The sequence below is a fragment of the Lissotriton helveticus genome, chromosome 8 (genome assembly GCF_964261635.1).
Source record: "Lissotriton helveticus chromosome 8, aLisHel1.1, whole genome shotgun sequence".
NCBI classification, from domain to species: Eukaryota; Metazoa; Chordata; class Amphibia; order Caudata; family Salamandridae; genus Lissotriton; species Lissotriton helveticus.
The window spans coordinates 1,285,892,061-1,285,908,902 of NC_136069.1; the positions used below are offsets into that span (position 1 = coordinate 1,285,892,061).

General features: G+C 38.5%; 1 protein-coding gene across 1 annotated transcript in view; it reads right to left on the reverse strand.

The window, feature by feature from the left end:
* Window positions 1–614: 614 nt before the first annotated feature.
* The window catches only part of NALF1 (NALCN channel auxiliary factor 1), a 1,236,035-nt gene continuing 1,219,807 nt past the window's right edge, over window positions 615–16,842 (reverse strand). Inside the window, exon 3 of the mRNA XM_078656179.1 lies at window positions 615–1,548. Coding sequence (XP_078512305.1) covers window positions 1,253–1,548 — 296 coding nt within the window. The 3' untranslated portion in view covers window positions 615–1,252. The remainder of the gene's footprint in view (window positions 1,549–16,842) is intronic.

Genomic DNA, 16,842 nt, shown 5'->3' on the forward strand with positions numbered 1-16,842 from the left:
CCACCCCAAAAAAGTAAAGTCAATTTGAATCCGCATTCCTGCCATTGACCCTTCATATTCTGGCATGCTGCCCACTGGTTAACTGCACACAACCTGGGGAAAATTATGAAAGACGCTGATGTGTGCCGATATATCACCAAAAATACTGGGAAAAAGTTATATTTATCATTCTGTATTTCGGTGTAGCTGTTTTCTAGACAGTGAACTCCAGCTTGATTTTTTTTTATTTTATAGGTGTTGAGTGCTTGTTGAGTATTTATTGGGTACGTATTACCATACCTCAAATAAATTAGAACAACGAAGCATTCCGACTTCTATTACTCCCCCTATATCCTGCCCTCCACTTATTACAATAGTCGCTGGTAAAAATGTGACTGCAGCAGAACTTAAAAAGTAATTCACAATGAATGCCAACCTTTGTACCTCCAACATGAAGGCCTCTATCTACCCAACATATTGAGCTTAGCTAATGCCACATACTGAAATCTAAAGGCTGCTCCTGTTCAACTGACCAGCAGGTTTGGACTGGACTTCTTTGAAACGGGAACTGGAGCAACACAGTTTGTTATATGTTTAAACATGGGTGAACTGTCCAACTCCACCATTTACGGAGGGCACTTCTTATAGGGACCCCTCCCCGCGCCTATGTTCCCCTGGGATAGCTCAGTCAGCTGGTTTGTGCAACAGTGGCAGAGGCACACTGGGATATGTGTGCCCATTCATTGTGATTACACAGACAAAAGCAAGCGGATGTTGTCTGCTTAAGAGAGATGGGGAAAAAAGGATGGTTTGCATGAGTAAAAAAGACATAAACATGTCTGCTATGTCATGATGCATTACTCTGGTAGAAACCGACAGGACATAAAGGACGAAACCATCAAATGAACAAACACAATGACTAGAAATATAAAGACAGTGAAAATACTTTTTTAGCTTTGATAAACCATCCCAAAAATAAAATCCTGTATTAAGAAGTGCAAAAAAGAAAACAAAAATAAACTCCAAACATTAAAACACAGTGTATAAAATGGTGTGAGAAATTTAAGTCACCGTACAGCCTTTTAGTCAATAAAATGCTGCCTTTTATGTCCTTGTTGATTGGACCCTGGCCCATCTTTTGAAATCTATCCAGAAGGCCTTGCAAGAAGTGAATGTTGGGCAAAAACACCCAGTCTCTTTGACAACTGACTGTAGTAGCTTGTACATTTGGGCCGCTTTGTCCATCATATGACATGCATCCATACATCCAGTTTTATTCCTCATTTGCGGAGTTATCTTCAAAATTTGTTAGGCTTCCAAAACCCATGTCTGTTGAGTTCTGTGCTGCTGAGACTGTAAGTACTGTATGTAAGAGAAATAACACAAGTACACACAGTTTAAGTCTGCTGTTACACAGTCTTGATGCTGATGAAGCTGTGAGCGATGTCCTATGACACAACGTTGAGTCACTTGGTTTTATAGTCCCTTTGGATTGTTTATCTGGTAATAGATCCCATCTGACGTCACAGCATTCTGGTTCTACATTGGTTGGATGGTTTTCATAGAGCCCTGTGGAGGAAGACGAAACAGAACAGTTACCAGAACAGTTGTTTAATTGTTTAAATACAATTATTTCTAGTTTATCATTCCAATAGCACATGACGTTTAGAAAGTAATATATCGGCCATCTTTGACTGGTAAAGCAACGATAAAGTATGGCAAGAAATGATCAAAGATGGCTTCTCATGCATCTGCATTCACAAGCAACAATCTTTGAAGTAGAAGAGAAGCCAACCAAAAGCATACGAAAAGACAATAGGTCTAAGCCTATCAAAATAAAACTGCTTCTTCATTGATTGAGTATTTTGCATCTATGCTTTAAAAAAATACCAGAATGAATGAGATATTGAATAAAAAATGGATGAGTCAGTCAAGTCAAAACCACTTTAAGCAATTAATTAAAATCATAAAAGATACACAATCAGTACAGACAATTCATACAATACATTTCATCGGATACATTTAAAATAACGTGACTAGTAAAACATTTATACAGGGATGATAAAAAGTCCTAAAATGCAATTTAGAAAAAACCAGAGATTCTACAATCAATCGTATTTAAACATCTCAATTTCCTCAGTCGGACAGCTGCTACAAAATAACTCTCTATGTTAAAAATGTTCCACGGGTTATCCAGGAGTTGTAAATAAAATAAAGCAGGTTTGGCTTGAGAAAACCCCCTACCCTTAAACAGTGGTATTATAAATTTCAATCTAATGTCATGATATTATCCACAAAAAAGTGTAAAATGCATAGTATCTAGCAAAGAGCTGCTGTCACAATTACAAAAGGCTATATCCTCCGGCTTGCTCCACCCTTCATAGGATCCCAATAAAAAATGAATCAGATTGAAACGAAATTTGGTTAACAACAAGCGATGGAATGGCCTAGTTACCAACTTTAAATAGGGCTCCATCAGTGGGGTCGTAACTAATAAAAAATGGGCTCTCACAAGAGGTTTTTTTAATTCCCAATAAAAAATGAATCAGATTGAAACGAAATTTGGTTAACAACAAGCGATGGAATGGCCTAGTTACCAACTTTAAATAGGGCTCCATCAGTGGGGTCGTAACTAATAAAAAATGGGCTCTCACAAGAGGTTTTTTTTAATTCCTCCGTCTCCCTTTCCTGTGACCTTAAAGAAAGGAAGTGCTTTTTAACCAAGTTGATGTCCCCCTTTACAATACCATCTGGGTTAACAAATAAGTCTGGAGGCCAAAGTTTCACTAGCATTTTCTTTACATACAAAAGCCACTGTATTTCATTCCCCTTTTCCAACCTGAGGCAATCTTTTAAAATCTGATGGTTTAAAACTAATTCGGGGTTAAGCCATGTCTTTAGCCAACAGATAATGGGGGACAAACTAATCTGGTCAGACAAATACCCTATCCCCAACTCCTGATGTGTAGCAAACGTGGGTGCGGATTGGGGAATGGATAAAAGAGAGCGAAGAAATTTATTTTCCACTTTTTGTAGTTCGTCCACATGTTTACACCCCCATAATGCTGCTCCATACAATGCTACTGCTGGACATTTTGCTTTATATATAGCAAGAATAGCTTCACAAGGTCTGCCCCCTAACCGCTGTGCAAAGCTTTGTACTGCTTGTGTTGATCTTCCTAGGGCAGCTTTTTTTGCTACAAACTGGGGGGCCCAGGCGCATCGCTCATCAAATAAGACCCCCAGGTAGGTACAAACCTTCACCCTTTTTACTTCTTCCCCCTTACAATAAAAAGTCCTTAATTTATTCTTGATTAGCCCCATGGACATTGTATTGGATTTTGCACTGTTTATGGCCATATCCAAAGAGTCCATAAACTCCCCAAAGATGAGTCAGTTGATAGATGAATAAATGGTAGAGCATCTGTGTGCATGTATGAATGGGTGAATGAGGATGAACGATGGAAGCGCAAGACTTTTGCTGCCAGTAAACCAAGATAGAAAGATGGGGTACTGGTAGGAAACATAAGAGAAAGGAAGTGCAGGTAGGCCAAGGGAGCACAGATTGAGGCATTAGCAAAATGTGGAAGCACAGTGTTATGGATAGAGGTAGTTGGATATGGGTAGGGAGGGAAGGACAATGAAGGACGTACAGATTGATAAAAGAAGTAAGAAAAATGGATGCAGGAAGTCAGGGGGGCACAAGAAGGAGTTTGGTCTTGGCAAGGTTGCAGGTGCAGACATGATATGGACATGGATAAATACAAGGAAAAATGTTATGGTGGCCTTCAGCTCTGCAGGAAAGAAAAACCGTTAACATACAGTACTAAGTTTGGATATATTTAATGCTGTAACAAAACAGAACAATGCGTTTTACTACATATATCAACCCTACTAGATATTCAATGTGAATGTGTTAATCATGATGGTTTTGACTACAATTATTACTTAGTATTAGGATGAGACAGAATACTATCAAAGGCACGTTGCACTTTATTGATTATTTTGTATACATTCTAACTCAAGACCACAGGAACAACAAAATAAGAGAAAGCAAGTGGGTGCTGGCTTCTGATGCTCTTATCTTGTAGCATTTAGTGCTATTTACTTAACACAAAAAGTCTCATTGGGCCCATTTTGGATGCAAGGGTGCATTCTGCACTATTAAAATAGTGCTAAATGCTGAATTATGCTTCTCACAAGAAATTACACTAACGAGAATTGTTGCAGGGGATTCTGTTCAGGAGCAAACTATGTTTGGGATCATAAAACTTCAGTATTTAGGGGACTAAGGGGCATATTATCAACAACTAGCGATATTAAAGCACCACTTTCTTCTTGGAATCCCCTTTACCTTTCCTGGTGGGGCCGTCTTGATTCGGTTAAAAGGATGATTTCTCCGATTTTGATCTACTTACTTTCCATGCTTCCTGTGCATATTCCAACTTTATATTTCCGTTGTATTGATTCTATCTTGTCTAAATTCCTTTGGAGGCAGAAGAAAGCACGTGTATCTCTTTCAGCTCTTCGTAATTCTAAGTCAAATGGTGGGGTTAATTTTCCAAACTTCCGCCTTTATCACAAGTCCTTCTCTCTTCGTCAAGCCTCCCGTTGGTTATCACAGGACGCGACCCCTTTTGCTCCTCTGTGGTTAGCAGTTGAACGAGAGTTAATGCTTCCCTATTCCTTTCAAGATGTGATATGCTTTACTGCCAAGGCTCCTTGTCTTAACCCTCCATTATTTAAACATACTTCCTCTCTTTTGCGACCCTTAATATCCAAATCCTCTGTCTCTCGTGAATCCTTTTTATTGTCACCCATTTGGTATAACTCATCTATTCTAATACGGAATAGACCTATTGCTTGGGCTTCATGGAGATCAAAGGGCATCATTTGGGTTCATCATCTTTTTGAGGGCTCATCTCCTCGTTCCTTCCCCCAATTTCAAGCCCAGTTTCATTGTCCTCCGTCGTTTGCGAAGAAATACTACATTCTCATGGACACAGTTCTTGAACGATACTACTCTTTACCATCAGCTGAATTCTCCACCTCACCTTCCTCTTTACTTACCATCCTTTCTACTATTCCTAAAGCATCTCTTATTTATTAATACTTCTCAGCTCCTGACCCTGACCGTCCCAAATCAAAATTGGAACTTTCTTGGGAAAAAGACTTAAGTTGCTCTTGGCCGACCTCTCTTTGGGACAAGCTTTGGGCTAAATCCTTCAAGATTTCCCACACTGCTTCTCTCACTCAATCCTTATTTTTCTTCTATCACAGACTCTACTTCTCTCCTCTTTCTCTCTCTCGTTTTCTCTCTTCTTCTACATCCAACTGCTGGACATGTGCTTCTTTCTCTGTCCCTCTGTCCGTCGTTTTTGGACACAAGTGTGGTCTCGCATTTCCCATATTTTTAATCTCTCTATTTCCTTTTCTTCCTCTTTGGTTTTTTTGGGTAGCCTTTCGGAGTCTTTGGACCTTCCCCCGCATTCCCGTGGTCTTTTTGACCTCATGTTAGCCCTTGCACTCCAACATATCGCCTCCAATTGGAAATCTTTGAACAAGCTCTCCATAATTTCCTGGTGGAATTTAATATGTCACTCTCATAGACTAGATGTTGCCTTTGCATCCTCCTGCAAACCCCCTCGTAATGTTGAACTCTACTGGTTACTTCTTACCTTACACTTAGATCGATCCATCAAAAAGAATTACACTTCACTTTCCTCTGACAATTTTAAACCCCCGTGAGCGCTTGTACTCCTGCTTGTAATTTCATGCTTCAGATTTCACTACTGAAAGTTTTCTTGTTTCTTTCGTTTACTCATATTTGATAACGTTCTTAACTTGTGCATTTACTAGTTACTCGTGCATTTATTGTTTCTCTTTGCCATCACTTAATTTGCTGATTTTATAGTGTAGTCTTATTGTATTTTACATTGTTCCTAATTTCCCTTCCCCTACCCTCCCCCCTCCCTTAAAATTTAAAATGCTTTGCCTTTTCATTGTGCCATCAGCTGATTTCATTTTGTTCTCCTATGAATACCCCTATCTCATTTTATTCTGCTGTTGTCACCTTATTGTACTGCTAATTTTTTATTTCAATAAAGCTTTCAAACATAAAAAAAATTACAATATTCCTTAACCAACAGCGCCATCCAGCGCAAGTCGTAGTAACGACTTGCGTTGTAATGGCAGCGTGGTGAAGGTCGTGCGGTGTAAACACCGCATTGTAAACGACGTTTACCATAAATTTCCATTTGCAACTCAAGCCATTTGGGAAATGAAGTTAAAGTGTGCAATCAATATTGACAATTGATCCCTGTTTGTTAGAAAAATACATATTTATAATCTTTACCACTCTAAAATTAATGGGATCATCAATAGGATCAAGCAATGTGAAAAGAGTTTAATAATGCCCCGCTTCTTGATTAAACTTCATCTGCGGAAAGAGTATGGAATAAGTACCGTTTTCTATATAAACTTATTTATGACTGCACTAATTTCCAACACTTTAGCTTAATTTTTGTACAACTGTAGGAAGGTCCTAGTGTCCATTCTAACTTGTAGAAGGTCATAGGCTTGCCAGATGTGTTGTGATTCTTTGTAAATAATAGAATGACCAGTTTAATGTATGTGAAGCTAATAGGATTATTATTCTCACTCTAATAAGGTGTATCAGAGCTTGAAGGAGTGATTTTAAATGGTGTTTTGGTCCGTATTAAGTACATCAAGGACCTTCTCAAAGGATTCAATTGGAATTCCTTTCTGCTTTGCAACACTTAGTAGAATAGTAAAGTCCTTGATTATTTTACATTAAAGTCAGATCCATCAAAGGAAATATATTTGTGTTAAGTGTGGGCTTAAGTTTCCAAGTAAGTGGTTATGGATTTCTCTGCCAATGGTGTTTTCAAAAATATTCTTCCATCTCTTCGCTTCCAAGCAAATGGCTTTGCTTCATAGAAGTAAAGTGGCTCCTCTTCATGAGTGAAACATACTGCTAGCACATACAGGGTCCTATTAACCCAGGCTGACCTTTATACATAATGGAATTAGAATTTACTGGGTGCAAAGTGTTGTTAGATAAACATCCAGATAGACATCAAGAGCTGGTTGAAAATGGCACATGTGGCATGAGACTACTTGACAGCTATGGTTATTCAGTCAATATTGATTAAAACGTTATGTTGATTTTTTTGTTTTATTTAATTTTGCATTTATTCAAAATTTAAATAAACATGGAAATATAGAAATTACACAAGATATTCCAGAGCAAAACAATTCTGCCTTACTATCAGCATCACTTATCTTATTAGTTGAAGAAACAATCTCTCAGTTATGAAACATGCTCTTTCACAATATAGGTGATTCAATCAAATACATAGTGAATATAATATGGTAAAGACGAAACTATGGAGATGCATGATGAAAACACCTATCCTTCCTTTCCTGCCCCTCACCCTCCACTTAAGCAGTGCCATAAGGCCAGTGAAACCCCCTAGGCATCTTTAACAAGGACTACTGTTGCATCACTAATAATGTCATTCAGTTGTGGGCCAGCAATCTATAGACAAAAGGATAAAAGTTCAATGCCAACCTATTCTTTTGAATTTCTGCTCAGGCTCTTAATGCATACCAGTGTCTCATTAATGCTCACAATCATACAGACCTGTGCACACACAACACATCTTGCTTGATGCACATAAACCATTCCTAAAATTAAAAAAACAAGCTCCTATTGTCATGTTTAATATTTATTTGAATGTACTCCAATAAACCAATAAACTCTTAGTTTTCTACTGACTTTCTGATAAACAACCACAGCATTCTACTCCTCACAGGTTTTTCAAATTGGTGCCACAGCACAGGAAATACATTTTATTGAGTTTTTAAACTCAAGATGAAAGTCATGAAAAGAATGATGGCAAATAATGTAATCTGAGATAGTTTCAAATTGCACATATTTTAAAATAAACATGCTATGCAATTTCCAAACATTTTCAAAACAATTTCTTTCTTCTGACAATGGCTTTGTGGAAGATTTGGCATTTTGGAGCAGCAGGGTTTGGTGCTTTACATGCTGTGGATCTTACCTTACAAGTCCATAGATTGACTAATATTTGCAGGGAGGCCACTATGGCTTTGCCCTAGATTAACTCACCGAAATGGTCCCTTATTATATACCATTCAACCAACAAAGTCCAGATTTAAAAAATGTGTTGCTTGTGCTACAGCCATGGCAGATATAATTTTGGGGTACATCTCTATACTTTAACGCAGCACTGGAGCTTCACACTAGTTTGTAACCTCAAGGAACGTTAGCTCTTAGTATTCAGTTCGAAATTAAAGTTTATTTAGACCATAGGTCTTTAAACCACATAAACTCTTACAACAAAAGTTTGAAAAAACTAAAACATTAGAAAATTTGTTTTCATAAGTATTAAAAATCAAGGTACCAATGTATTAACATCTATTTTTCTTAAAACGTCATTCCTAACAATTTTTATAGTAAGATTTAAAACAGTAAAATTTCATTTTAAATCACAATACTCATAGCTCCACTTAAACCTATAATCAAGCAGGAGACCTATTTACACCCTGCATATATTCTCCAATAGCTATTGCAATATCTAGGTTTTCCATGTCAGCGAGAAGCTACCATGCGTGTGTACCCGACCTTACATCATAGTTTAAAAAAGATAGAACGTAAAAACAGTTTATGAAGGTTTAAAAATTTTCGGCAATCCTATAAAATGTGTAATACATCACATTTCGTCCCTATCTTACATGTGCATTTTCCATCTGGTTGCATCAAGCCTGATTTTATTAAACTATTTATTAAGGCCGGGTAATACCAATTCTTATCCTAAAAACTTACATTCTTAACCATTGGCTCAATAGTGTGTCTAGATAGGAGTAACTGATTTCTTTCTCCCAGCTATTATTACATTTTACAGAGTCTTTCTTACTCAGGTACTCCCGGTCTATTGCTCTAGACAATTCCTTTCCCTGCAATTTAAGTACACTCTTTATTACCTCAATTTGCAATGTCTGCGGATCTATTTTCACATTCTGGTTGTCACAAATGGTCTGGAGTTTACTTCTTGTATCTTTGGCCCATTTTAACTCACTGAGCTGAGCTGAATCTCCTTCATACATTATTGGGACACTTTTGTAACCTGCCCAGAACCCAAACAATTCCAAAATCTAAGTAGTGTTAATTGCACTTGGACATTCCACTCAGTCAGACCTAGTTCCAATCTAATTGTTTGAATCATTGAAGAACTAGGGAGGGATACTAATGTTTTTAAGCATTTCCTTTCGTCCTTATCCCAACAGCTTTTACCATCTATACAAAGGATTTCTGCACCATATTGGAGTTGTGAGGGGCTCATTGCTTTGTAGGCCATTAGCAATGGTCTATGGGACATATCACCATAACTGCGATTGAATATTTTCAGCCCACATACCGCTAGTTGTGCTTTTATTGTCTGCGCCTCCAGATGTGTGCCCCACTTCAAGGAATTTGTAAACCATATTCCAAGGTATTTGTATTCGTTTATAATATTTAATTTGGTTTGACCCAAATACCAATTGAACTTCTTATTCCTCTTCCCGAAGACCAGAATTTTAGTTTTGTCCATGTTTACTGTAAGTCATTTTGCCGTACAATATGAGCTGAAAATGTTTAGCTTCCTTTGTAGAACCATCTCAGTTTGATCCAATATTACTAGGTCATCGGCATACAGAAAACAGGACAACGGCTTCCCATTTTCCTTTGGGCTAGCACCTCTGACAGACCCCAGGATAGAAGGCAAATCTGCTTGAAATATGGGAAAGAGAAGCGGGGCCAAAACAGAGCCTTGCCTAAGGCCATTATTTATCGCTATTTCGGGTGTTAGGACGCCTGATGTATCTTTAATTACCTGTGCCCAATTTTGACTGTGCAACTCCTGAGTTACCAACAGGAAATCCTCAGGAGCCTCGTCGTTTCTCAGGGTCTCCCACAAACACTCCCTATCCACTGAATCGAATGCTGCGTAAAAGTCCATGAAGCAGCAATACAGCTTGCCTTGCAGCTCCAAGGACTTCCACGCCACAGCCCATAGGGCGAAGCAGTGATCGATAGTAGAATGTCCTTCCTTAAAGCCTCCCTGTTCCACTGGCTGTATTGACCACCACTCTACCCACTCCTTTAGTCTACCAAGGATTATTTTAGAGAATACCTTTTCTCCAATGTCCAACAATTTGATTAATCTGTAATTCCTTGGATCCTTCCTATCGCCCTTTTTATGTAGTGGTCTGATAATTGCCCCTCTCCAAGTTTTGGCGATATAACCTGAATCTAAAATGGCAATAAACATATGGGATAGGAATCCTGCCCACCAATTTATTTGTGTTTTGATTATAATGGCGGGAAGATTATCGGGCCCTGCTGCACGAGATAAGTTTAGCTTCTTGCGTGTTCCTTTTTCTTTTTCCACATTAAAAGCTGTTTTTAGAGCTTCTACGGACCCTGCCCAATTAGGTTTTTCCTTATTTATTTCTGGACCTCTACTCGCTTCATATAAATTACCAAAATGATTTACCCATGCAGCCTCCTCCACAACGCAGCTCATGTTTTCAGGGGTCCTACCCGAGGCATCCTGTATCAACCTCCAGAAACATTTTACATTTATAGTTTCTATTGTCGCTAAAAGGTTTCCCCATCATTTTTCTTTGAAAATCCTTTTCTGCTTTCTCACCAGAGATTTATATTCTTTCTTCAAATAGGAAAGATTCATTAGGTTTTCCTGGTCATAACTTATCCTCAGGGTGATATTGCAGATGTTTTGGGTGTGATGCTGGCACCTTGTTTTCCTAATAGCATGTTTGGGGAGTAACAGTGCCCAGGTACACTCTATGAGTCACTGCTCTAATATTGACTAGTGGTGGGCGTAACTGGTGTAATTCTGTCATGTGTTTCTCGTGTGGCCCATTGTTTTTTCCCTATGTTGGTCTAATTATGCACATTGTAGGCTGCTTTTGCTTACCACACATCGCTAAATATCACGCTTGCTTTTGTGCCACATTGCATTTTCACACAGAACCAGCATATGCTTTCTCATTTTATTGTTTCCTGGGGGATTTAGTCTGAACAGTCTAGGCACAGTGAAACAACATTGCTCCTTGGTATTTTCTGTGGTCAGACACTAGCACCTAGATATAATATAAGTATGTGGCTGCTCTTTTGAATACACATATCTTGTCATAGAACTGAGGGCAGGGGTTCTGAAAACAGACTCACAGAACAAGGGTCCTGAGACAAGAGCTCTGGGTCAACTGTGATGTAGAACACCCACCTATTTATGCTAAGGTATGTGGTCCACTACAAAACCCAGAGATCTGCAATCTTTATTCCTTTAGCTTTATTAGTGAGGTAGGGTTCAGGCAGATCTGTCACATAACATGATGGAGCTCTTTATTGTATATTGTTTATTTGCCATGTTGATGACATTATTGACATGTATCTGTATAATAATTGTGGTGCAATTATTGCATCTTAGAGCACAATAGTTTAAAATAAACATTGGAAACTTCCTTTGTGTCTCTTTCTTTTATTTTTGTGGACAAGTACGACTGAGAGAGCGAAAGGGTGTGTCCTGTTACCTCGATCCCTGAGAGGGTCAATAGTGTTGTGTTCTGGGATGCAATGTAATGAAGCTTAGCGACATTTTTTTTATCGACAAGCATCGCCGGATTTTATCGCAGAGATAACGTGCTATTAGCAACGTTTAGCTCCAATGCGATAACATTTCCGGCAATAGCGGCAAAATGCGTGAATATTGCTGGAAAACTAGTGATATTCAGGCATCCTCGCCAATAGGGTCTTAACCTGAATATCCACCTCCCATTGGATATACAGGTTAAGAACTGGTCTGAGCAGTCGTTAGTTTTCAGCGATATTTGCGCTTAGCGCAAGTTTTTTTATCGCTACGTCTCATTGCTAATAGGCGATAGCGACGTTAGCGACTGCTTTCCGTCACAAACTGGTTGGGTACGCCCACTTTGCACCTGCATGGGTGTGGCCACCTCCAGGTACTGGGGTGTGGTACTTGCACCTGATTGGCTGATCTCTCAGATGATAGGATGTGGGGTGTGGTGGGTGTCCCTGATGCACAGGCTCACATGACATGTATTCGAAATTTCGAGATCGGATTTTACCGATTCGGTATTTACCGATTCGGTATTTACCGATTCGGTAAAATCCGATTCGGTGTCTCCCATTTATTCCTATGGGACTGGAAGGCCATAGGGTTGTATGGGTGTTACCGAGTCGGATTTTACCGATTCGGTAGATACCGATTCGGTATTTACCGACTTTGAATACCGATTGATACCGAATCGGTATTTTTTACCGGATTTTTACCTACATTTGTTTTCCGGTTCATAAATACCGATTCGGTATGAGTCGGTATTTATGAACCGGTAAAAAAGAAATTACCTACATCGGGCCCTAAAATTGATATCTATTGCGGCTTGAAAAAAGTAAAAAAAACAAATTTGAAAACAGTTACCAGCAGCCACTGAAAACCATAAGATAATAAACTAATCATTTAACATTGAATAATCATATTAATGTGGAACGTGTAATGTTGAATAAAAACACCAACCTCATACATTAAAACGATGAAGGCTAGTAGCATATTTTAAAAAGAAAGCAACCTTAATACATACTTCCTCATCCATGAGGACTGAAAATCAAATACATTAGTGCTGCTCTACATTTTTTGCTCCGTAGCTTCTTGAATCAAAAGGATACTCACCAAAAGTGTGTAGTATGTACAAAAAATATAAATAGAGGAAGGTTTGGTAGGAAGTTTTGTCACAAGAACAACAGCATACTCTAGCAACATCATACTGACCTAGGGGGAATCAACGTTTCCACCTAATTGACCCCAAATGAAACTTGGTGAGTAGCATTCTTTCCTCATATGACTAAACCATTCCAGGTATAGCTCCAACCCAGGGCTCATTTGGATCAGTGCATTCTTCTATAAGGAGAGAATTGAAGAGTCTCCCATGCGATGTTCATCAGAAAATTAATCTTGACCCATACTTTATCCTCCTTTCTAAAATATCTCAGGTTTAAAAAAAGACTGGATCTATCCAATTTCAGACCACCCCCATGCAAATGAGCGAATGCCCTCTCATGATATGTCTGGCAATACATGTGCCCAGCACTATCAGTATTACAAAAGGAGTCACACAAGCTTCTACTGACACATCTGTAATCTTTTTTTATTTTCTGAGTTTTATATAGCGTGACAGCATAGGATAACAGAGCACTTCATAGTAAGGATTAAAACAAATTCAAGATAGTTTAGTATGGTCCTAGACAAAGTGAAAATATGTACATATGAATAATGGATAGGTACAATACGATAAAGATATGTTAAGAAGACATAGTATTTCAGTTCCGGACAATATTGAAAATTTCAGTACTGTCAAATCTTATCTATCAGGCAGTCTACACACACAAGGAATCATGGAGAAGAGTTTGGAATAGGGGCAAGGTAAGAAGTAAGTAGAGATGAACAGGATGTTATCATTTCCTCAGGAAGCAGTGATTGAAGGATTCTGGTGAGTCATTTCAGAGAGGACCATGTCGAGAGGAGTACTACCATTGTGCTCTGGGGGTACACAAAGTGGGCACGCTGGCCCGTTGAACCCCCAGGGTTAAAATGTATAATATGGTCCCTGGTATCAACATCTGGCAGAAAGTTCTCACATGATGTATCTGACTACTTTGACAATAAAAAAAGGGGGGTTCCTTTCTGTGTTCTTCAGTTAACTATTGACCATTTGGTACACAGCAGATATTCACCATCAACTTTTAACATGACACTTAAAAGTATTTGGTACAAAAACTCTATAGGTTCCTCATTTCACTCAAGTTTATTATTAGGAAATAGCTTGGATAAAATTATACAATACACAATTAAAAACAGTATGCATTCAATCGCTTAGATCAAATAATGTTCCAACCGTACACATTTCTAACTTGAACTATAAGTCTTTGCTTGCATGTATAGCACAAGTTTAGCATAAAACATAAAAATTAATACAATTTAAACAATTGTTGCAATTAAGGATTAAAATCACATGAAGCCCTTTTGTCGACGCGTTTCGGTGCTTGGGTTTGAGTCGAGTAAACACCTTCCTCAGGACTGAACTTTATTAAAAACCAGATGTCTTCTTTCTAAAAAGACGAATACATACAATTAGTCTCAAAATTTCCTAAGTGAGAGAACGGGTCCCTACTCTTACATGTCATGTGTCTATCTGCATACCCACAGTCTTTTTACATTGACCAGTGTACAGTGCTTGCTTTTAGTTCTTGTTCATCATTGTTTTTCATGGAGTACTGGATCCTCAGATTTACTTTCTAGGTCCTCTTCATGGGTATAATTCTTATATCTCAACCACGGTGCCTATAATTATAGGGAGATGTGCTGTTAAAATTATATTCTTGATAGACTTGATAAAACTTCTTTTTAGAAAGAAGACATCTGGTTTTTAATAAAGTTCAGTCCTGAGTTTACTCGACTCAGACCCAAGCACTGAAACGCGTCGACAAAAGGACTTCATGTGATTTTAATCCTTAATTGCAATAATTGTTTAAATTGTATTAATTTTTATGTTTTATGCTAAACTTGTGCAATACATGCAAGCAAAGACTTATAGTTCAAGTTAGAAATGTGTAGGGTTGGAACATTATTTGATCCAAGCGATTGAATGCATACCGTTTTTAATTGTGTATTGTATAATTTTAACCAAGCTATTTCCTAATAATAAACTTGATTGAAATGAGGAACCTATAGAGTTTTTGTACCAAATACTTTTACGTGTCATGTTAAAAGTTGATTGTGAATATCTGCTGTGTACCAAATGGTCAATAGTTAACTGAAGAACACAGAAAGGAACCCCCCTTTTTTAATTATCTATACCCAGTCCTTTCTGGTTTATCTGGGAAACTCTCTTCTTTTGAAGGTCTGACTACTTTGACACCTCTTCAATGTTGAGTATCCAGGTTTTTATCTCCATATTTTAAAGCTTTCATTCTGAGTGACTCGTTAATTCTGCGCGGGCCAGAAGTACCTGTCCCTTAGGCATTGTAAGTTGTAGTCTTTCACCCGAGAATGAGCTATGGCTGCAACACTGGGCAAACCATGTTGTAATCAGCACTTAGACATTGATCCCTGCACATTATTCCCAAAACACCTGTACCTGACGAAATGCACACCACTTCCCAGAGTTACTGACAGACTGGGTATATGTAATGCATGGAGAGGGAGGATACCAAGCCTAATTTTCACCATATATTCTCCTCGCGAGAAAGCAATAGGTTCCAATCAACTTGTTCAGGGTAACTTAGAAACTTTACAGCACTTTCAATTATTTTTAGTTTTAGATTATTTTTTTCAAGCAATGCTTTTTCCAGTTGATGTCTTTTGAACCACACTTGAGTATCAAGATAGCAAGAGTGAGTAGTCCAGGCATCACAGAAAAGGGGCTACAGCTTCAGAATTCAAACAATAACACAATACATGGATTAATTTAATGGACAGTCCAATGCCTGTGTTTTTGAAAAAGTATTCAATCACAATAGTACTTAATATGGTACATGGAAGGTAGGTAAATCAGCAGCTATGTTCTATAAGGTTCTTTGCAGAATTAAAACATGGACGCAATCACAATTAAAGCTCAGGTGACAGCTCACTATGTTGCAGTAAAGTATCTTCTTAGCATTCGGTTAACCTTATGTCAGATAATAATGTACTTTCTGCACTTGAGTCTCAGGAGAGTGAGAGCAACCAGTACAGGCATCTCTGGGAGGTAGCGTGGGGAGCAGAGACTCAGAACTCAAACAAACATACAATTGATGCAATAATGTAATGTCAAGGCCAGTGCCTTTGTTTATAGAAAGTTTTTTATTCACAACAGAACGTATTATTGTAACATAAGAAGTACGAAAATCTACAGGAATGTAGGACGAGATTTACAGGGGCCTTCAAAGAAAGAAAACATGGAAGTAATAATTCAGGCACAGGCTTATTATGTTGCAGGAGAGTAACTTCTAGCATCCTGTTACCCACCAGTCAGGCCACAGTAAATGACTACATAGTTCTTATGTGGGGATAGCACAGCCACGGCCGGCAGTGGGAGGAAATGCAGGGCGGTGACGTGGGGGGGGTAGTAATGTATGGATTACTGAGTTTTACAGGTTAGTAAACATTTAAAAAATAAAACGAATTTCGTGGAGTACACTGCATCCCAAAATGAGATGCAGTGCGCGCAACGAAATTCGTTTTATTTATTTAAATGTTTACTTACCCTGAGCACTTCCTGGTACTCTCCAATACTTTCCCCGCGCCCTCAGGGTTGCTGCTCTGACTGGGCTCGACAGCTGGGTTCTCTCGCACTTGCAGAAAAACTTCTGTTGAACAAGACTCCTCCGCTCTCCTATTAGACAGTCAGCTCCCAGGGTAATAGCCTGACCCACAGCTTCTTCCACCAAGACTTACAGAAACTATGTGATTTCCCCTCACCTTCAGAAAACAGTCTATCAATAATACCAATCATGCAAAACAGTGGCTGAGCTCCAGTTTTATATGGTATTTTCAGGTAGATGATGTGAATCTACAGTCTTGGTTTAGAAACTGATTTGGCCTGGTTTCATTTCATAGTCTATGTTTCCTCTGCAATGCAGACAATGTTTTGCTGTTTTTGGACAAGATAATGGTTCCTCACAGCAGGTATTACAATTCTGGCTCTAAAGAGGAGAACCTACAGGAGGGGCACTGTGAGTATGAAACTCTGTAC